Consider the following 22,746-nt stretch of genomic DNA (forward strand, 5'->3'; position numbering starts at 1 on the left):
GTAGATTAATCTGCACAGGGTTACTGGAAACCACAGGAGCGGAGTTCCCTCCGGAACCGGGTAGAGGAGTTTGCCCAGCTTGACCTTGCAAAAGCTGTCTGGCCAGGTCATCAGTTCTTTCCTTTGATATTATTAATTCCCTCCTGAGGGCATTAGTCTCTTGACGAGCGGCATGTACTTCGGCCCATAATTCCCCCAGTAATTGGGCCAACTGATCAGTCTCAAAACTTTCCATAGCGCCTGGGTGGGAATTTGTAGGAAGGCTTTGCGTTCCGTTACGCTCACCTGACTCCCACGGAGGCGCTGGCCTGGTTCGCGCTGCTGTGACCTCTTCTAAGGTGATGTGCAGGGTTCGGAAGACGGACTGGACCGGGCTCCCAAATCTGGCTTGTTTGGCTTGCAGAAGTAAGTAGGGGATTAACTGTCTGCGGGGTAATGCAATCGGTCTCCCACTTTCCCCTCTCACCCTCCTCGAAACCCTTCTGTGATTCCTCGTAGCGTCTCACCTTAGGGTCTGGAAGGACGAGCTCTCCATCCTGCTTCTGATGCAGGGGCGCGTTGGTATCCAGTTACTTCACTGGATTTTCGGATTGGTGAGAACCAAACTTGCTTGGCTACCAGGTAAGTTTTTTGATAAGAGGTTCCCCTTGTGTCCATGCATTAATGTACTAATGCTAGTGTCATTTTCCCCATAGGGGCCGGGGTACGGAATGCCGGCGAACAGGCACCGACCCGAGATGAGAGGTGAAATCCTTGTAGAAATCAGGTAAGTCTTTAATGAGCGTTTTTTGGTAATGTCTTTTCATTCGCTCATTAACGCTGATGTCTCTTTTTCCCCTTAGGGGCCGGGGTCCGGAAATGCCAGGATGCGGCGCGGACCCGAAATGAAGAGGGAATGAATCAACAGGTAAGTCTTAACATGGAGATTTAGCTCTCCTTATTCCCTTCTCTCTCTCACCTTTTGTTCTGGTCTTTTTCTCCCTAGGCGCTGGGGCATGACTGCGAATCCGGATGATCGCTGCTGAACATGGAGGCGCCCTGTAATGGTGAGTGGAATGCGGCGCTGCAGCGATCGACGCGATGAGCTTTTTTTTTTTTTTTTAAATTGGGTTTTATTGGTTTTGAAACAACAACAAAAACAGAATGAAAAAAGAAAAAAAAAAAAAGAGCAGTTGAAGTATTTCACTTGTTACATCACTGTTAGCATATGGTTACATTTGAGGAACAGCATTGGATTCTCATCATTCAATAAATTGTTGCTATATTCAAGTCTGTTCCGTGGTTGTAACAGGGAAAATAATATAACCCGTACCCTCCCACCTCCCTCCCCCTAACTGGGCAGACATCTTTGCGACACTCCTTTTCTCTGTCGGTATGATCACAGTGTGTAGAGTTCTACCCACTTATCATGTGGTCTTCTACAGTTCTGGGATCAACATCATTTCTCAATGAGGGCTGTAAGATTTCGTATTACTCAGGGTCCAGTGTCATCCTCTGTTTGGGAGTCCATCGTCTCTGAAAGATGTTTACTCCGGAAGTCTGACCATAAGGTCTCGCATTGGGCCGCTTTGTTGTGTAAAGAAGCAGTGATTGTCTCCATTGTGTAAATGTTGGTTGATAGACAGACCCATTCTTTCTTACTTGGTACTGTTTTGGATTTCCATTTTGTTGCCAGCAGTGCTCGGGCAGCGAGGAGTAACTGTGGGGCAAGACCTCTGAGTCTGGTCCATCCATCCTCATCTCTCTCCAGTCCAAAGAGAATCAGACGTGGATCAGCGTCCCTTTGTACGCCTTGATCCATGTCAGGACTTCCTCCCAGAATACCTTTATGCGTGGGCAGCTCCACCACATGTGCCAGTAGTCGGCTATCCCTCCACATTCTCGCCAGCATCTTGGGCTCAGTGTCTGGAACATCCGGGACAGCTTAAGTGGATCGTATTGCCATCGATGTAAGAGTTTAATGGCGTGTGATTTATATTGGGTGGATAAGGATGTTTTGGATGCAGCTTTACACATCAATTCCCATTGGTCCGGGTCTATCTCTTCCCCCAGGTCCTTTCCCCATCGGCTCCTGAGACGTTCCGTGGACCCAGCACCTGCCTCGATAAGTTCCTTATACATTAAGGATATCAGACCCTTGAGTCCAGACTTTGAGTCCAAGATTTGTTCGAACGGGGTGAGTTCTCTCTGGAGCTTTTCCTTCCACGTAGGTTTTGTGAGGACTCCTTTAATCTGAATGTATTGGAAGGTGGATAGTGGGCCTATCCCTAGGGCTTCAGTTAAGTCCGGAAGAAATATGAAACTGTCTTTTCTTTGGAGTTGGCCTACTCTTTCGAGGCCCGCCTCGTACCAGGGTTGGAATCTACCTACGTCCGGTATTTGGTCGTTCATACCAGGGGACCATAGGTGGCTCAGTGGAGATGGCCAGGTGGTGATCTTATTCATTCCTTTGCCTGGTTGCCAGATTGTCCATATAGTGTTCAATATTGGGTGGCCCTTGATTCTCCGCTGGATTCTCTTACGGGGGGTCCATAACCATTCTGACACTGTGGCTGGGGAGAAATAATGGTTGTCCATGTGGATCCACTGGAGGTGATTGTGGTCCCGCAAGTGGGGGATAAGGACACGTAATTGTGAGGCTTTATAATATCCTCGCAGGTCGGGAAGGCCCACTCCTCCTTTGTCCTTGGGAAGCGTCAAGGTATCATACGCGATCCTCGCCTTCTTCCCCTGCCAGAGAAATCTCAGCATGAGCCTTTTGGCCTCCACGAAGAACTCATTCGGTAATTCTATAGGTAACATCTGAAAAGGGTACAGAAATCGGGGGAGGCATACCATTTTAATGGCGTTAATCCGCCCTAGCCACGAAATCGTGAGCTTGTCCCATCTTTGCAGGTCAGCTGAAAAACTGCGGAGGAGCGGGGGGAAGTTAGCCTCATATAGATCCGTTAGATTTTTAGTGATCTGGATGCCTAAGTATTTAAGCACAGAGTGTTCAAGTCTTAGGCCAAGGGGAGAATACCTAGTTTCGTTTTCTTCTTGCGTACCCTGTAAAGGGAACAATATTGATTTAGACTTGTTTACTTTAAACCCAGAGAGTTGACCATATTCCTCTAACAGTTGGAGAGCGTGCGGGACAGATACAGAGGGGTTTGTAATGTGTAAGAGTATGTCGTCAGCATAAAGTGCTAGCTTATATTCTTTAGTCCCCAAGCGCATGCCTTCTATTCTGGGGTCGGCTCGTATGTTTTGGGCTAGCGGTTCCAGGGAGAGCACGAAGAGAATTGCAGAGAGGGGACATCCCTGTCTAGTACCTCTTCCTAGTTCGAACCACCTGGAGTATTCCCCGTTGACCGAGATAGTCGCTTTGGGGGATGTATATATCGCCTGTATACCCTTCCTAAATCTCGGCCCTATCCCCACTTTGCAGAGAACCGCCCTCAGAAATCCCCACTCCACTCTATCGAAGGCTTTTTCTGCATCTATCGACAATAGGGCAGGGTTTCCTGATAGCTCTGGTGATGAGTGGATGAGATGGAGAGTTTTGCGCATGGTATCTGCCCCTTGCCTACCCAGTATAAATCCGACTTGATCAGTGTTTATGAGGTGGGGGATTAGTACTTCCAGCCGAGCAGCTAGTACTCTAGTATAGATTTTGGCATCTAAATTAAGTATAGAAATTGGGCGATATGAGCTACAGTGTTTGGGGTTCCTTCCTTCTTTCGGAATCACGGTTATGAGGGCCTTTGTGAAGGAGTCGGGGGCTGTCCCTGTCTCTAGTATCTCATTGAAGAGCTCGGTTAGAAATGGTGTCAGTTGAGCGCTGAAGGTTTTGTAAAACCCAGCAGTATACCCGTCTTCTCCCGGGGCCTTGCCTACAGTGAGTCTTTTGATTGCTTCTCGGACTTCGGGTTCAGAGATCCGGGATTCTAATAGGTCAGTTTCAGAGTTCGAGATTTTGGGCATGTCCACCAGGGAAAGATACCGATCTGTATCTGATTGGCCTGGGGTCACTTCCGAGGTATACAATCGCTCGTAGAAGTTGGAAAAAGTCTCCGGTATGGTGTAGGGGGTGGGGGGGGGTCGTAGGATTTTCTTCGATTATCTCTTTCACTGTTCGCTCGGCCCTTTGTTTTCTTAATCGAGCTGCCAGTAGTGCATCGGCTTTGTCCCCTTTCTCATAGAATTTCTGTTTGAGAAATCTAAGTTTGCGCACAATTTGTTTGTGTTCCAATAGTCTCAGTTCTTCCCTTTTGCGTTGTGCTGTGCTAATGTTGTCATGATTTGTTCCCAGGTGTCCCCTGTTTTCACTTTCAAGTTCGCATATGTCAGACCTAAGCCTGTGCTCAATGATTTTCCTTTCTCTTTTCTTGGTAGACCCTTCACGTATCAGAATACCTCTCCAGGTGGCCTTACCCGCGTCCCATACTATTTGTTTGGAGACTTCCCCATTGTTGTTTAATTTAAGGTATTCCTCAATTTCAGTCGCCATTTCAGTCTTAAATACTGCATCTTTCCACAGGCCTTCATTACAGCGCCACTTCCCTCCCGGAACCGGCAGGTCTGCCCATCGTATGTCTGAGAGGACCATATCGTGGTCTGACCACGTTATTGAAATAATTTCTGACAATGTTGTGGATTCAAGGAGGTCCTTGGTGAGGTACAAGTAGTCAATCCGGGTATAAGTTTTGTGCGGGTTAGAATAAAATGTGTAACCCCTTTCATGCGGGTGTTTAGCCCTCCATACATCTTGTAAGTCATATATTTCCATTATGTCGGAGAGTCCCGTGTGATCACTTCTCGGTTGGTTTCTTGTCTCGGGGTTACCAGGTTCCCAGTCTTTGCTCGGGTCTGCTCACAGATTAAAATCTCCTCCGAGAACAACCTGGCCAGATGCTTCTGACATTATTTTGGGTATTGTTCTCTCTAGAAACCTGGATTGTCCTATGTTGGGAGAGTATATTACTGCCACTGTTATTTTAACCTTTGCGATTGTTCCGGATATCAGGAGGGCGCGCCCACTCACATCAGACCAAGTCTTCTCCACTTCAAGGTTGATTCCATTTTTGACCAGGATTCTGACCCCTCCTTTCCTGAGCGGGCCTGAGCCCCAGAATTCTTGTCCCCCTCGTTTCCCCAGTGTCCCCCTCTCTTCTCCCTTGGCGAACTTCGTCTCTTGTAGAAGGAGGATGTCAATTTGAGATCTACGGAATTCCCTTGCCACCAATGATCTCTTGGTTGGTGAATTGAGGCCTTTCACATTAAGCGTTCCTATCCTAAGGGACTCCCTGCCCTTCTGTTCTTCAACCGGTGCCATTTTCGAGGTATGTCAATCGGAGATTCGTGACCCGCATTGAGTAAATGTATCTTGCATGAAGACTCACATATTCTTGAGTAGTCTTTTGTGTTGCCGCTGGTGCATCATATTCTATGCATTTCTTGTCCAAGCAGCCCCCCCACCCCTCCCTAACTGACGGCGTTCGTGCAGACCCAGGCGAAGGCACAGATCTGGCATCGAACCACCCTTGGGGACCGTTACTGCACGTCCCCGAGATCGCTATAGCATCATAGTCTTGACTGAGCCCCCAGTTCCCCCATTCCCCGTTTACATGTCCCAAGTCTCTTTAGAGCCCATACATTCTTAGTAAGTTCGGGTCATGGACATATGTATTAAAAATGTATGCCATCTTACCGTTGTTGCGATTCATCATTTCTCCCCCCCTGGAGGGGTATTACTTCTCCGATATTTTCTTGAACCCTTGACTCGTTTCCTTCTGGGTCCCTGTATACGCCACCCTCTTTCTTCTCGACGCGGGTCCTCTCGACCATTTTCTTCCATGTTTGGACCAAGGAGGTCTAGAATACAGGCCTTGATCTCCTTTTCCGAACTCAGCTTGATTTTGTTCCCATTGTATTCAAAGAGCAGAGAGAAGGGATATCCCCATCTGTATCTTATATTCTTTTCCTTCAGATGTTTGGTTAGGGGGGCACACATGCGTCGGAGCGCCAAGGTCATAGAGGATAGATCTTGATATATCGTAATTTGGGATCCTTGGAGGGTAATTGAGTCACTGTTTCTTGCTTTTTCTAGGATCCTTGCCTTGTCATGGAAGCGGTGAAATCGAGCTAGGACTGATCTAGGCCCGCCCGGGGGTCCTCCGGCTCTATGTATTCTCTCTGTCTTTGGTTCATCAACCTCATCATCAGCAAGTAAGAGTTTGATGATGTCATGCAATGTGTTCTTCAGATCGCTCTCCGTTTCCCCTTCTCGTTCCGGGATCCCGAAGATTCTCAGGTTGTTCCGTCTCTCCCGGTTTTCCAAGTCGTCAAGCTTAAGTTTGAAGTTCTCTTCACGTTGCTCCAGTTCGGTCATCCGCTGGTTTAATTGTACCTCTAGGGTATCTATGGATGCTTGGCTATTCTCAACACCTTCCAGCCTTTCCTCCATGGTGTCCAGTCTTTGGGTGATTTTGTCAATTTTGGATCCGATACTGGCACCCATATTTTTAATTTCTCCCAGGAGAGCAGCGATGTCCCCCTTGGTAGCCGCGGACTCACTCACCGAGGGGCCTTGATTCGCCATAGTAGAGTCCAGATTTTCGGTAGGCGTCGGGACGTAGGAGTATGTGGCTAGTTTACCCTTTATGTCCATTGGTCTCCCGAAATGCCGTGGTGTTGCTTACGTTGTGCCCACGGCGATGAGCTTTTAAATAAAAGTTTTCCTTTTCAGGATTGTTGGCGAGATGTCTCCGGGATGCGGATTTAGCAGGTAAGGACTTTTCCTTCTTCTGTTCTCTTCTTCTCTTCCTTTGCAGGTGATCCAGGATGCTGGCAGGCGTGGCAGAAGTCAGGATGCAGGAGCAGACACGGTGAGCGTCCAGCTGCTAGTTGCAGAACAACGCGAAGCACGTGTGGCTGTTCGGGTGGGGTTTAAATAGCCTTGGAAGAAGTTCCAGGTATGTATCCTTCCTCCAATCAGGTATGTATCCTTCCCCGACCACGCCCGGATGGTAAACTAGTCCCACAGGTAAAGTAGTTCCTTTCAGGCCTCAAGGAGGCCGGGATCCTGCAGCATGGTCTGCATCAGGTAAGTGCACCCAAGCACTCCCATAATGAGCCTGGCGCCTATGGCGCCTATGGCGCCAGGACTGATGTCTTTTATGAGCCTGGCGCCATAGGCGCCAGGACACTGTCCAAAGGGCCCCTATATGAGGTTGCTGGGTCCTTCCTTGGGGACTGGATGTCCGCTTTCGGGGACGCAGGGCTTGAACCGGCTCCCCGGGAGCGGGCATCATGACACATGTTTTCTTGAAGAGAACTGTCGTCCGTGGCGCTGTATGAGGTGTTACCGAATCTTACACGTTTTTTAGTCTGTAATTGTCCGAATCTTTCTCCTTCTTGGTACTTGTAATCCTCGCGACTAAAATTGTTGAGATAATTTTTCATTCTGGGAATTCTTTCTTTTGTTGTGAATTCTTTGAACTCTGCCATTTCTGCCTTGATTTCGTTCAGCTGTTTTTTAAAAACTTCTAGTGGTACTAGTTTTTTTTAATTCTTCCTCTAGTTTGGCTAACTCAATGATTACTTTGTCTGACATTCCCTTTGCTGTGTCTATAATTTGAAGGACCCAGTCACGGCCGCATTAGTTGGCTATAAAGCTCCGTTGTATCCTGAGCAGTTGAGTAGGTTTGGTTATATTGAAAAACATATGGTTAATCACACCTGTAGTGTACCACATAGACAATTACTCACACCTGGTCAAACATTGTATTGAAAGGTAAAGGAGCTGGTACAAACAGATGACCTAATCAGCTGCCACCATCAAGCAATCCTATCTACCTTTGGAATGAGTATTGGGCACCTGTTATAGGGTCTTTATAGTCTTCCCATTTTTACTCAGTTCTTCGAAGCCCTGTCTGATCTGGGCCTTCACCAATTTCTTACTGAGCCCACCCATGTTTTAGGCAACACTCTTGATTTAGTGCAAAACAAGGGGGGGTCTGGGAATCTCTCTACCAGCACGAACACAGCCCAATGACCTGTTCTTGGGTGAGTAACCCCTGGGAGAGACTCTACCAAGTCTTTAGCTCACTGTACCTTTCACAGAGAAGACATTTCCCAGCATATCAGTCTTTGTCCTGCCCAGGAGCAGTCCAGCACCGAAATACTAGGCAATTCTCCTCTGAACAAGAGTACCAACAGCAACCCCATACACGTGTTTCAGCCTTGTTGGACATCATCAGTGAGGTGAAGCTGAGCCTCTCTAAGAACAGTGAGCAAGGGGTCCACGTCTGGATTGCCCTTTTAACCTAGCGTGATTTAGTGTTTTGCAATTGGTTTAGAATCACTGCCCACCCAGTGGAGCCAGTGGTTGGTCAGATCCCCACTTAGTGCCCTTTATGCCGATGCTTACTGGTCCTCCTCTCAAAAGTCCTTCCATTACGGCCATGCAGCGCAATTGGCGCTCTGTGGACTGGAATGCCCTACTATCTATTGTTGAAAAAGAGTGCAGCATGAGCTCTATTGTCAGCCTGCCTCTATTGACAAAGTGGCTGGGAGAAGCGGCTAATGTTGTCGCACCCTCTAAGCTTACCTAGCTTCGTAGACGCCCCTCGTAACCGTGATTTCAGGACAATCTTAAAGCCGCCCTCCTTGAGGCGAAACAGGTCAAATGCAAATGGCGTTGCACGTATGGGTGTTGGAGAAGGCGGTTTACCGCAAACTCGCTAAAGTTTATCATACGCCCATCTATCTGACCAAGCAAGCTTTCTTTACCCAGAAAATTGAAAATGCTCTTCACCAGACCAAGGAGCTGTTCTCCGTTGTCAAATCCCTGTCATCCACTACAAACTCTATGCCCACAGTTATGCAGACGCAGAAACTCTGCGACTCTTTGGCTGGATACTTTATTACTAAAATTGACACTATACTGGCTGATATCCACCTGGCACATCTGAGTGTTGCCAGCACGGACCATGCTGTGGCAATAGTGTGCTGTCCTCATGTTTGGTCAGAGTTTCCCATGTTCTCTGAGGAAACCGTGGGGAAAGCAGCTATGCAGCTTAAATCGGTGGCCCTCTCTGATCCCGTCCCATTGGAGGTCCTCAAGGACATCTTGCACGTCATGAATGCATCGCTCTACTAAGCAGTTGATCTCTCATGCCAATCTGGTCATATTCCAGTGGAGCTCAAACAGGCCATTGTTATCCCCCTCTTAAAGAAACCGTCACTTGACTGCTTGGTTCTTCTTAACTATCTCCCCATCTCTCTCTCTTGCCCTTCTTCATGAAACTGTTGGAAACTCTGGTATCTCCTCTTCTTACCTGAAATCTACTCGGTTGTTTGACCCCTTTCAGTTAGGTTTCCGTCTGTGGCGCGGCTCAGAAAGTGTCCTAGTACCGGTTGTCGATGACATGGCCAGGCGGGTGGACGACGAAGGAGTGGGTGCCCTGATATTATTAGATCTTTCAGCAGCGTTCAACACTGTCAACCACCCCATCCTGCTGTCCCGCCTGGCCTTGGCAGGTCTCTCCTGGCCTTGTTTTCCACTTTCCTGACTGATAGGGGCCAATCACTTTCTCTTACTCCCTTCTCTTCTCTGTCCCACTCTCTGTCTTGTGGTGTTTCTTAGGGCTCTGCCTTGTCCCCTATGCTTTTTAACATCGAAATGTAGCCTCTTGTTTGTCTCATCCGCTCCTTCGGCCTCCACTGCTATTCATACATCGAGGACAATTGGCTGAAGTTGAATGGGGACAAGACTGAGGTCCTGATGGTGGGCTCTCCCCCTAATCCCACTCTCTGGACTTTGTCTTTCTGGCCTGCTGCACTTGATGATTTCCCTCTTCCAGTGACTGCCCCTCGCCTTTAGATGCACTTCCAATCATCTGGAATGTAGACGTCCCTGGAAGACATTATTCTTTTAAACTAGATCTGGGCTCACTGTGTCAGGTGTCTCCAGCGGCAAGATCTTGCCCTTGGGCGAACAAGCGCTTTATGAAACCAGCCAACATAACATAAGATTGTCCCACCCTCCCCTATTTGCTTACGTTAATTTCTACCCATCAATTCTTCTAATTGTTCAAATGCATTAGAGTCACCATTGCGCGATCTTGAAGGTCCTATGAAATACATTGATCAGCATAAATGTTATTTGACAAATGTTCTTTGGTACCTCAAAGTTTCTATGAGGATTTGGGTCTCAATGCTATGCCACATCTGACGGTGTTGAAAATGTGTAAATGAGGCACCACTACCACACAGTAGTTTGGCATGGTTTAGTTAATGCATTAGTAACATTAAGTGTGTCTGATTGCTAAGTTGCCGTAACTGAATGCTGTTCTCTTTCGAATTACCAGCCCACCGCTTACCTCCACCAAATGATTATCCGGCCCATACAGCTCCTTATCCAACTCGATTACTAAGCTTTTGAAGAAAGAGGAGAACTTCCTCTTCTGCTTACTGGCCTGAAAATATGAAAGACACACGGGAAAGAAGAACAAGGAAACCATTAGCCATGAAAGGTTCTCTTTTACATTAAAAGCACAAGGGCGGGATAACTATTTTGAGCAATTCTCTGTATGCCATAATTAACATTAAGCATGCAGTAATGTGACAAGCACCGCTAGATTATAAATTAACTACTGCAAAGGTGGAAACTACTTGCAGCTACAGTTCCCTTGCATTAGTATATTTCATAGATTCACATGCTGCTGTATACTCCCCCATCGTCAGACTGAGAATCCTTGGTGCAATGACAAAGCAATTTATATGTGCATAAACAAACAAAAAAACATTTACTTTAGTGCTCTATTAAGCTCATTTCAGGACTTTTAACATCCGGATAGTGGACAGCCACTCCCTAACAATAGTTCTCCCGGAGGCCATCTTCAGATTATGGTACATATTGGAGTGAGCCATACTGAGCCTCATACACAGAATCACTTTTCTTGTTGTAGCACCGTTTGGCAGATTGGAGCTCTTGCTGATGCTAGAATATCTCTGAATTCCTGAGCCATTTTAAGTAACAAAACACTTGGAACTTAGGAGCCACGCCTGCTGTTTGGACAACAGGTTGTGTTTTGAACGTAGGAGAATGGTTGAAGTCTGATATAGCTGGAGGACATCCGAGTACTGTTGGGCTGATGCTGATGGCAATGAGAATCATTATGCATGACTGCATTCAGATAAAGACAATAGTTGGCATTTTCTGACCCTGTTTCAATTCCCACTCGGTGAGTTCCCTGATGAGCGAATTGGTGGTGGTGTTCTGGATGTTTGGAAGCTTAATTGGCATCAGGTACATCCTTTGCACTTGGGCCCATTTTCACAGTTCTTGGGCCTTTGTAGACATGATTTGGGAATGGGTGCCCCATGCTTTCAAATATAAAGCATGATGGAGGTATTGCATGTGAAAATCCTGATGTTCTTCCTTTGAGCTGCCGCAGTACAGACTAGAGAGCACAATGGACCACATGGAGTTCCAGTACATTTTAGTGCAAGTGTTTCTCCACCTCTGACCACAGGACATTTGCATGAACTTCTCTTAGTGTGCTTCGCAGCCCTACCTGGAAGTATCTGTAGGGATTGGAGCAGAGAAATACATGTCTGTGAACAGAGCCCTTTCTAACAGATTTCCTTTGTCCTGCTGCAAACTGAGGCCATTGTGTACCATAGGTCATGGTCGTATTTTGCCAGGATGGCCAGTGAGGTTGCTTCTTTTGCTGTAGTCACTGAAGGTGGTGATCACTCTTTTCCCAAAGGCATCCAATTATTTCCCTACCTTGTGCAGGGGAACTGCAAACTATGACGAACGGTTGGCGACCACTTCCTGACTGCTGCTGATACTACGGATTCCTGGCTGGGCTGTGTTCGAATGCATTTAATTGTATCTGGGGGTGGCTTTGCAGCTCTTTTTCATCCAATACCTCCTTGCGGGGGCAATAAAGGGATGGCACATAGCTTCTAATCCATCCTCCAAAACAGTATAGGATTAGCCACTATAATCTTTCTCGGCTTCTCGCTCCATTGATAGAGGAATCCCTTCTTTCTCTTCTCTTTAGGGATGAGGTCAAACATTATGCTTAAACCATGGTGGGGTGGAAGGGTCCAATCTATGGGTTGGTATTCTTCCAGCTCCCCGTCAGTGGTGATTATTTTGGGTTTGTGTTATTTCAGTGGCAATTGAAGCAGCTCCTCAAGAGTGCCAACAAAAAGTCACTAGAGCACTAAGGTCAATGCCGTTTTTTGCTTCTGTACATGGAAAATGCTTTGCTATTGTACGAGGTTTCCGAGCCTGACAACGGAAAATATTGAACAGCATGTGAATGTAAGAAAGAGACAATAAGCACAAGTGCAATACAGAGTCTTTGGTAGGCTTTGTAAAATCACACATTTTAATCTTTATGCAATTCGCCACTCCTAACAGATCTTTGTGGAGATGGCGGATGTAAAACTGAGGACCACCGATGAGCAGCAAAGAAGGCAACATGTACCGACCCAGAGCTGTAGGTACTGTTCAAGGATGTGCCAAGGTTGTCTGGCAACCTGATGACCAAAACTGCCCCTTGCAAGCAGGCCGCAATTTGGATGAGACTCCCCTGACCTCTGGAGTATGGAAGAACATAAAGCGAGCACTGCCAAAACCAATAGGTTTTGTCTGCGCTATACAAACAGTAATTCCATCACATGGCTTGTACTATTAGCATATACAATATACAAGCTTTTATGTGCTAGGGCTGCTTGGGCTGCTATCATGTGCCAAGTGCAGTATCAAATACCAAAATAATGCCACTATATGGCTGTCAAGTCATGATATGTAAGGTATAAAGTCGCCTTTGTTGCCATGTAATGTAACAGGGTATTTGCACCTGTCATTAAACTCCAAGGATAGCAATGCCCCAATAATCCCACAATGTGCCAAAGAGGTCACCATTTTTAAGGCATACATTTGCAGGGGCTACCATCATATGTCAACTGCAGCCTCAATAATGGCATAATATGTAATGTAAATCAACATAACTGTTTGCCTCAAAGGCAATGACCCATATGTCAACTGACACCACAAATGATCCGCTAATACCCTCACCAGCACTGCTGAAATTATGTATAACCTCCTGCAGGCGAAGGCCTCAAAGCATATGTTAATGTGTTTCTCAAACAACCTCCCCTATTCTGTGAAACATAATATTTAGGGCCTCATCACTATTAGCCCTACCGCCAAATCCCCCGGCGCTATTAGTGTCGGATCACGGGTTTGGCGGAACGGTTAGTGCCCATTCCCCATTGGGCCCATTCGGGAATTCCTCATTCCCCATTGGGCCCAATGGGGGAAATTCGCACTAGTAACGGCGGCGGATTTCCCGCCTGCGGTAATAGTGCCGAAAATTGGCAAATTTGCCGAGGATTTCCCCCCAGCTGAAAGCTGGTGGGAAATCTGCCAAGGCCATGTTCTGGAGGACCCTTAAATGCGGCGGTAATAGCGCTACCGCCGCATTTAAGGGTTATCGCCAGACACGTGATGAAATCACTAGGATCCCTTCAAAGAAATGAAAAGAATGCCTGCCTACGGCGCAATAGCTTCCCATTCAGGAGTCTGTAAATCATTTTAGGAGTGCTAAGTATTATATATTATGCAGCTGGCTTGTATGCATACGAATAGAAAAATAATATTTTGATGCACACAAGCCAAAATAAATGTAATTCAGAACTTTCAAACCACCTAGGGCTGCAGGTATTTCTTCCATTTTATTAAAGGAGTCCCACTGCACATAACATTTTGTCTATGTCTAACTGCACCAGTGAGGTCGGGGTGAAAGGACCACAACAACAAGGCAGCATTTACCTGACTGGCAGTGTATGGGGAGGGGGAGACATTACACAAGGGGAAGTGGGGCAGATGGCAGTGACATGGCACATGGGGAACATGGGGGAACATTGACACAAGAGAAGTGGGGATGAGACGTGACATGGCAGAGTTACTCTCCCTAAGCTAGTCGGTAGTGGTACTACTATTACTGTTGCGCCCTCCTGAAGGCGGGTCATAGAGATACATACAGCAGCACCTCTTGCAAGTCACAATGCCCGATTCCTGCCCTGCATCCCTTCAGTCTCTGCCATGTATGGCAGTTGGGCTGGGAGAGCGCATTTGTGGAAGGTATTCACACAAATGCACAGTTCCACAAAGGAGACAAAGTACGACCAGCACACAATCAGCATGATAAAGACCAGTGGGGTTCAGCCCAGCACCTGCTGGCTGCACTTGCAGACCTGTGTAGGCACTATTTTAGTTCCAGTGTGCGGAGTGGAGTAGAGTTTTAAGTTCAGTGGAGGTTATTTGTTGGAGAAGGTGTGACTCACCACTAAGTGTGTGATGTCAATGATTACCTAAATTGAATGAGGAAGACAGGGAGAACCTGGATGCTCCAATCACAATAGAGGAATTAGAGACTGTGGTAATACATTTGCCCACAAGCAAAGCCCCTGGGACAGACGGGCTCCCTAGCGAATTCTATAAAACGTATAGACAAGAAGTGCTCCCCCCGCTACTGGCAATGCTAAACGAGGCCTTTGAGAAAGGGAGACTGCCGGAATCTCTGAGGGAGGCGATGATTATTCCACTCCTCAAACCTGACTGTGGGTCGTACAGACCTCTATCCATGCTAAACCAGGATAGTAAAATTCTCACGGCTGTACTGGCGAATAGACTGAAGAGGGTAATAAACAAACGTATACACCTCGATCAAACCGGATATGTCCCAGGTAGAAGCATATCCGATAACCGCAAGAGGCTCCACCATATTATTGAACAGGAGGAGTGCGACCCAAGTGGAATAGCAATAGTCTCGCTAGATGCAGTGAAAGCCTTTGACTCCGTAAGGTGGTCCTGGATGATGGCGGCCTTGAAAGAATACAGGATGGGACCAGGGTACCTGCGGTGGGTTAAAATGGTGTATAGCTCCCCAACAGCCATGGTCAAAACGGGAGCGATCATTTCAGACAAATGGCAACTTAGCAGACGCACGAGACAGGGCTGTCCATGGTCCCCGATACTGTACATCTTTGTGCTAGAACCATTAGCGATCTGTTTGAGACAGCAGTACGAAGAAATAGGGATATGCGGATGATATGCTGCTATACCTGCGGTACCCAGAGGAGAACTTGCAATACATCTTGGAGGTGATGGAGCGCTATGCGACTGTGTCGGGCATAGCGGTGAACCCCAAAAAATCGTGCATGTTCCCTTTGGGGAGGTATAGAGGAGTTCCACAGGAGAATTTACCTATTTTGCAGATAGCCTGGGAGACCAGAACATTCAGATACTGTCATGACCCTTAATCCTGGCCTTCACTGGCAAGTCAGCTCTCCAGTTAGGGCCAGGTCAAAGGTCTTAAAACCTTATCCAAGACTCTCGTGGAGTCAGTCCTGGTGCCTTTGGCGCCAGGCTCATAACCATCATGAAGACCAACATTAGAATGGGACTATTTACTTGGGACTATTTAACTTGGGGGGTTCAGCCAACCTGGAGGCACACACAAAGCTCAGTTACAAGGAACTGAGCTATGCGGTCTAGTCTTTTGGGTGTGGCAGGTCTGGGACTACTTTCCCTGGACTACTTTGGGTGTGGCAGGCATGGGACTATTTTACCTGGACTACTTTACCTGAGACTATTTAAATCACAACCAAACAGCAGAACACGCTTCGTGCTATTCTGCTGTGGGCAGTGTAACGCTCACTGTGTCCAGTTCTTGATGCCAGTTTACCTGAAACCAAGGACCTGCAGAGAGAGAAATGGGTGTGGCAGGCCTGGGACTACTTTCCCTGGACTACTTTGGGTGTGGCAGGCATGGGACTATTTTACCTGGACTACTTTACCTGAGACTATTTAAACCACAAATAAACAGCAGAGCACGCTTCGTGCTATTCTGCTGTGGGCAGTGTAACGCTCACTGTGTCCAGTTCTTGATGCCAGTTTACCTGAAACCAAGGACCTGCAGAGAGAGAAAGAACACTACGAAACTTACCTGGAATAGTATCCTATCTTCAATCCATCGCCGACTTCAGTTCCACTCACCTGAAGGTACGAACTCCATCATCCGGCACCGCATGCATCCTGGAATACCATAACCTGGAAAGAGGAGGAAGAAAGACAGCATTAATAAGCGTTTACTCACGTTTCCTCCCGAACGAAGAAAGCCACACAATTCTTACAAGGGTAGTCATCTCCTGGTCAGTATCATTGCTGGAACATCCCGGCGCTCGATGAGGAACATCGCGATCTGCAAGGCGAGAAAAGACACAGGTTAGCAATATAAAAGGCAAAACAGCGCTGCACATCGCGCATTACTCACCGGACAGCATCGCACACACACCGCGCTTTAGCCTACCGTCCCATGCTCATCTTCAAATTGCATGACAACACCAAAATACCTTTCCATACCTAAAAGGAAAGAAGCAAGACATTATTATTCGAACTAAGAGGAACATAAGAACGGCATATATAAAGACTGTAAAGCAGCAAACCTAGGGAGTCGCAGCAGGCCTGGATTCCCACAGGGGGCTTGCACCAGTGAAGTAACTTGGTCGCTGCTCGCCCACCACATCTACGGGCCCCTGCCACGAGGAGCAGGACGGAGAATCCACCTTTTACAATATTAAGGTGAGGAGAAGGCCCAAGGGGGAGGAAGGAGATGAGGCCAAGGAAGGTGGGAAAACATAAAGACAATCTGGTATTGAATCCAGCTCTCCTATATTGTAGACCCAGCTTTAACCAGAGGCCTTACCAAGGGACCGGGAGAGGGTTCGAGAGTGCAAATCATCCAACCAGGGCTGGGTGGCGTCCCCGTGGATACCAGATGAGCGTAACAGAACACAAAGCCTCAATAATATTATCCACCTGGGCGTCATGGAGACTTCAGAGATTGACCAGTTAGCTCAGTTGTTGGGACAATTACGCGCTGAAGTACATTCAGCCAGGCAAGAAACCAATGCTCTTAGGAAGGATTTGATTGTTACTAAGGATCGTACCGACAAAAAAAGTAGACAACTGCTCCAATCACAGGCAGGACAGACCCCATTGCCTGGTAACATTCCGCCAGCACCTGTACCCACTTCTTCCACCAATCCATTACAAATAACCCTTCCTGGGGCAGTTCCTTTAGCTCCACCTGAACGATTTACAGGGGAACCCAACAAGTATGCAATGTTCATGAACCAGTGTCGTCTTCATTTCCTTTGTAGACCTGGGGCTTTTCCTAACGACCAAGCGCGGGTTGCTTTTGTCTTGTCATATCTGAGTGGCAGTGCTGCGGATTGCTCGGTACCATTGGTAAGTCAGGATAACCCGTTGTTACATGACTTTGGGGGTTTCCAGATGGAAATGGAAAAAGTCTTTGCTCGTCATACCCAAGGCCAAGCATTAGACAATGAACTTTTGTCACTCCGTCAAGGAAGTCAAGACTTGCTTACATATATAGCAACTTTTAACAGACTAGTCGTTGAAGCTGGGTGGCCTGAGGAAAAAAAAGACCACACTATTTCATCGGGGTCTACGAGGGGAACTAAAGGATGTCCTTGCTCAAGTGGTTAACCAACCTAAAGACTGTGCAGAATTCATCAACCTTGTGGTGTAATTAGATCACAGATTACAGGACCGAAAAGCGGACCGGATAAGGTTAGACACTCGAGCTGTGTATGTCCGGTCAAAGGATAATGTTCCACGTACATTGGAAAACAAAGTAGAACCCATGCAAATCGGAGGTGTACAGCCCCCTTTAACTAAAACTGAAAGAGACAAGAGAAGGCAACAGCAATTATGCTTATATTGCGGAAAATCAGGCCACTTCCTCAAAGAATGTCCAGTGAAACCACCAAGGAAAACTGTTGGAGCCACAGAGAAGGAAGATAATAACAAGGAGTTGGAAAACTACCAAGCCCGGCAAGCGTAGAGGTCCGCTTGTCTAATGAGAAGGATGAGCCACACACCTCACACTTTGCATTACCAGTTATTTTGATCAATCACCAACAACTGTCTCGGATGCATGCTGTCGAAGCATTCATAGACAGCAGAGCAGTTGGGAATTATGCAGACCAAGATCTGGCAGCAGAGATGGAACTTCCCTTATGCTCTAAGTCGACTACTGAAAATGTTACTAATGTTGATGGGACAGAAATAGCTTCCGGGCCAGTAACCCAATGTACAGCAGCACTAACCCTACTGTGCCAGGATGGACACCGAGAATCTATTGCATTCGATCTCATCAAAGCTCCTCAGTTTCGACTAATCTTGGGGATGCCATGGTTGGTAGCTCACAACCCTCTAATAGATTGGCGTGCCAAGAAGTTGGCCTTTTCCGATGATTGTGCTCGCACCTGTTATTACCAAGCAAAGGGGAAAACAGACTTATGTACATCTGCTACTCCCAGTACGGCGGCGATTGTACTAGGTGTGACTAGTATTCTACCAAATGAATACCAAGATTTTCAAGACGTGTTCCAGAAAGAACAAGCCAATACTCTACCACCGCACAGGCCCTACGATTGTCAGATCTACCTCATACCTGGTGCGCAAATTCCTTGTGGCTGAATCTATGCACTTACTGACCCAGAAATCCTCCATTTGAAATCTTATCTTGATCAGTACCAGGCAAATGGATTTATCCGCCCGTCTAAATCACCGGCAGCCAGTCCCTTATTCTTCGTACCAAAGAAGGAAGGAGATTTGAGGTCTTGCATCGACTATCGCGCATTAAACCAGATCACAGTAAAAAAAACGTTATCCACTGTTAGGAAAGATTTCGTAATTGTAAGTAATTTTCCTTCCATGTGGCAACCCCTAAACTTTTTGCTGTTGTTTTTCACCTTGTTCTTGACTTTGCCAGCGAAGTGCAGCCTTCTGCTGCACTCCTCTGGGCTTTCGCTCCTTTTCTTACGGGGATACTGACATGCCCTTAAGACAGTCAGTACCGGGGAACGCTGTTTCCCGTAGTTTCTTTTATCATGTTGCGGCTTTAGTGCAACATGACACAAGAGGGCACTGTAAGCTAAGTTACAGCTCTCTTGGGTCTCTAGCCTTCTACGGGCCCTAGATACTCTTTTAGGATGGTATTTTGATCGGTGCAAGTCATTCAGGGACTGGAATGGTGGCAGCGATCGATTTGTGTATTTTGAGCTCCTTTTGGCGTTCTGAGCGCGTTTTTCGCACTGAACCCAAAATGGTGGCTTGGCTCCCAAAATGGCCAGACCACGAGGCTCCTTTGTCTTGTCCACTGACCGTCTTGCTCCCTTCACCTTCCCCAGGTCGAGCGACCCGGGGCCTTCCTTATTTGGGCATGTACGTTCCCGCGAAACGTGGTTGCTTTCGCGGGCTTCTACATGTCGTTTGTGTGCCTCCAGGGTGTGGGCTGGGATGTCTGGTCCCAATACACATCCTGGGTGCCAGAGAGTCTAGGGTGGTGTGAATGCCTGGGACCACCGTGGTCCGTGATTGGTCCACGTATGGTATGTGTGTTGATGAGCGGATCTCCCATTGGCTCCTCTCCGTTTTGGCGCGAAGGGAACCGTGGATAAGAGGGGGCTGGAAACACCACTACCATGTCGATCTCCTGAGTTCTCACGAACGAAGGAATACAGGAGCCAAGTATCCTGCAACCAAGAGGCTGGACCGAGGAATCGCTGGTGACCCGCTGAAGGACTCCTCCTTTGCACTGCTGTCGTCCTGTGAAACCCTTTCCTCCTTTGATCGAACCAGAAGGCCTGTACTGGTGCTTCGACCTTTGGAATAGCAGGAACAGCTATTCTCGGCGACTTCATCATCTCCTGCCAGTAAGCCTTCGGAAGCGTCTCTGGGCCATCCAGTTGACTGACCAGCTTACCCGGGAGTCCTGCTCTGTAACCGCCGCCAGGTTGTGTTGTATTTCGAGTCCTGGTCACTCTCACACGCTTCGTACACTTGGCGTTCCCAAGTCTGAAGTGAGTAGTGTACATTTGGCTCGGATACACACGGCCGCTCCGTTGCCCTGCGGTGGTGACAAAACTGTGCAGGTTTCTTCGATTGGGACGTCTTTTTTCTCTACACGACGACGAGGCATTCCCGACTGTTCTGAACCTGCCAGCTGCTGAAACTAACGTGGAGAAGCCTGGGTCTGCTTGCATCGGGGACCGGTGAGTAGTATAGCTAGGATCTGGTCGCCCTCCTGCAGTAGCCCATTGCTTTTCCCCGCTGTGTAAAAACAGCACCCTTTTGTCCGTACTCGCGCTCTGCTTCTGCTCACTGTGGAGGCTGCGCTTGAGTCGCGGAACCTGTTCTTCTTCTGTTGTGCACTAACCCGAGCTGCCTGACTTCCTCCGAAGAGCTTCTCCTTTTGCCCGTTGGCACCAGCGTGTGCAGGTACTTTGAGCACAAGGCTCCACTCTTCGCAGGGCTCGGACTTCCATCTAGTTAGGTGCCTCTGAAGGCGAACTGAGTCTAAAGCATTATCGCACTGCCTGTTTTCTTTCCCTTTCAGGTGGACTACACATTTCGTGCCTCTAATGCTTGCGACTGTCGTATTTGTATATATATTGTGTTGATATGGTATGTGTTGGCTTAGTATTGTGATATTGTGATTTTCTCGCTACGGTCATTATTTTAAAGGCCTTAAAATAAATGTGTATATATTTTTGATATAACAACTGTTTGGAGTAGTTTGTAAGCGCTCTTGCTTTGTGTGCTCATTGCGGGCTTCCAGTCACCCTCACCCCTCTTGAGACCTAGTCTTGACCGCCGCGATCGCTACCTTGATTGGTCTGGCTCGTCCAGAGGTTACCCTGTTCCAAGTAATTAGGTTGGCCTTCTGAACTTCTGCGCCACCAGGACAGAGTTCAGAAATCCGTCTTAACATCCACTGCCCCTTATTCCCGAATTATTGGATCAAGTCAAAGACGCCCAAATCTAAACCAAACTGGACCTTAGGGGGGGCGTACCATCTTGTTCGAGTGAAGAAAGGAGACGAATGGAAAACCGCCTTTCGTACCAAATACGGCTTGTATGAATCTTAGGTTATGCCTTTTGGACTTTGCAATGCTCCCGTTGCATTCCAGTACTTTATGAATTATGCTTTGATGGAGTTAATCGACGTTTGCGCCCTGGTTTACATTGATGACATCTTAGTGTATTCTGCTACAAAAGAAGACCATGTCAGGCATGTCTGCTCCGTCCTTACTAAACTCCACCAACATAAACTGTATGCTAAACTCGAAAAATGCTCTTTTCATGTCACCGAAGTGAAGTTCCTCGGTTTTATCCTCACACCAAAAGGTATCAGAATGGATAGGTACAAGGTAGATGCCATTCTTAACTGGCCGTCACCAACTTCATTTAAAGGAATCCAGAGTATGTTGTGCTTTGCAAACTTTTACCGCCGATTCATCCAAGAATTTTCCCAAATAGTGCATCCAATTACATCCCTATTGCGAAAAAATAATAAAAAGTTCCATTAGGCCGAAGAAGCAGAGAAGACCTTTCAAGAACTTAAGAAAAAATTCACTTCTGCTCCAGTTCTATGGCATCCTCGCCCAGACCTCCTTTATATAGTTGAAACAGGTGCCTCTAGCATGGCTATGTGAGCTGTTCTCTAACAAAGGGACCCAGGAACTGGGCAGTTACACCCTGTGGCTTTCTGGTCACGAAAATGCTCACCTCCCGAACTCAACTATGCTATCACAGACAAAGAACTATAAAATCAGCTTTCAAGGCATGGCAACACTATTTCCTTGGGGGCAACCAGACGTGGACTCCCTGCTCACTGTGCTCAGAGGCAAAGCTTCACCTCACTGATGAGGCCCAACAAGGCTGAAACACGTGTATGGGGTTGCTTTTGGTACTCTTGTTCAGAGAGGAATTGCCATAGCATTTAGGTGCTGGACTGCCCATGTGGGCGGGACAAAGACTGATATGCAAATGGATATTTCCCATCTGTGAAAGGTACAGTGAGCAAAAAGCGTGTGCTGCAAACTCTCATCTCAGAGCAGGTTATCATGCCATGTTCTTTCTGGAGAGGACCGCCTGCTACCTTTTTTGAAATATTTGCAAGGAACTTGGGGTTGGTCACCCTGAGTTAACTGGGGGCAACCAGACGTGGACTCCCTGCTCACTGTGCTCAGAGAGGCAAAGCTTCACCTCACTGATGAGGCCCAACAAGGCTGAAACATGTGTATGGGGTTGCTTTTGGTACTCTTGTTCAGAGAGGAATTGCCACAGCATTTCGGTGCTGGACTGCCCATGTTGGCGGGACAAAGACTGATATGCAAATGGATATTTCCCATCTGTGAAAGGTACAGTTAGCAAAAAGCGTGTGCTGCAAACTCTCATCTCAGAACAGGTTATCATGCCATGTTCTTTCTGGAGATGAGCGCCTGCTACCTTTTTTGAACTATTTCCTTGGTGCTAGTCATACTGTCACGGTCATAACTGATCATCGAAACCTGCAATACCTAAAAACAGCAAAGGCTCAATCATCCCATCAACTGCGGTGGGCTCTTTTCTTTGCTGAATATGACTATGTGATCACCTATTGGCCAGGAGTCCGAAACGGAAAGGCAGACGTCTTGTCCTGCATGGGTGTTGATGAAAAGGTATACATAACTCCAGATCCAGTAGCCGTCATTCCAGAAGACAAACTCCTGGGTCTTACGACAACATTGACACAGGGTGAACTCCAAAACAAGATCCAACTCTTAATGGATCCCACTCTCTCACCCCTCTTAACTTGG

The 22,746-nt window shown here is 47.3% G+C and overlaps 1 protein-coding gene across 2 annotated transcripts in view; it reads right to left on the minus strand.

Annotated features, from left to right (window-relative positions):
• SMARCD2 (SWI/SNF related BAF chromatin remodeling complex subunit D2) overlaps positions 1–22,746 on the minus strand; it is a 1,053,332-nt gene that overhangs the window by 414,464 nt on the left and 616,122 nt on the right. For both annotated transcript variants that reach the window (XM_069634087.1, XM_069634085.1), the window contains exon 6: positions 10,368–10,463. In XM_069634087.1, the coding sequence (XP_069490188.1) occupies positions 10,368–10,463 (96 nt within the window). The remainder of the gene's footprint in view (positions 1–10,367; positions 10,464–22,746) is intronic.

The sequence above is a fragment of the Ambystoma mexicanum genome, chromosome 13, assembly GCF_040938575.1.
Source record: "Ambystoma mexicanum isolate Mex_15411 chromosome 13, UKY_AmexF1_1, whole genome shotgun sequence".
Classification (NCBI taxonomy): Eukaryota; Metazoa; Chordata; class Amphibia; order Caudata; family Ambystomatidae; genus Ambystoma; species Ambystoma mexicanum.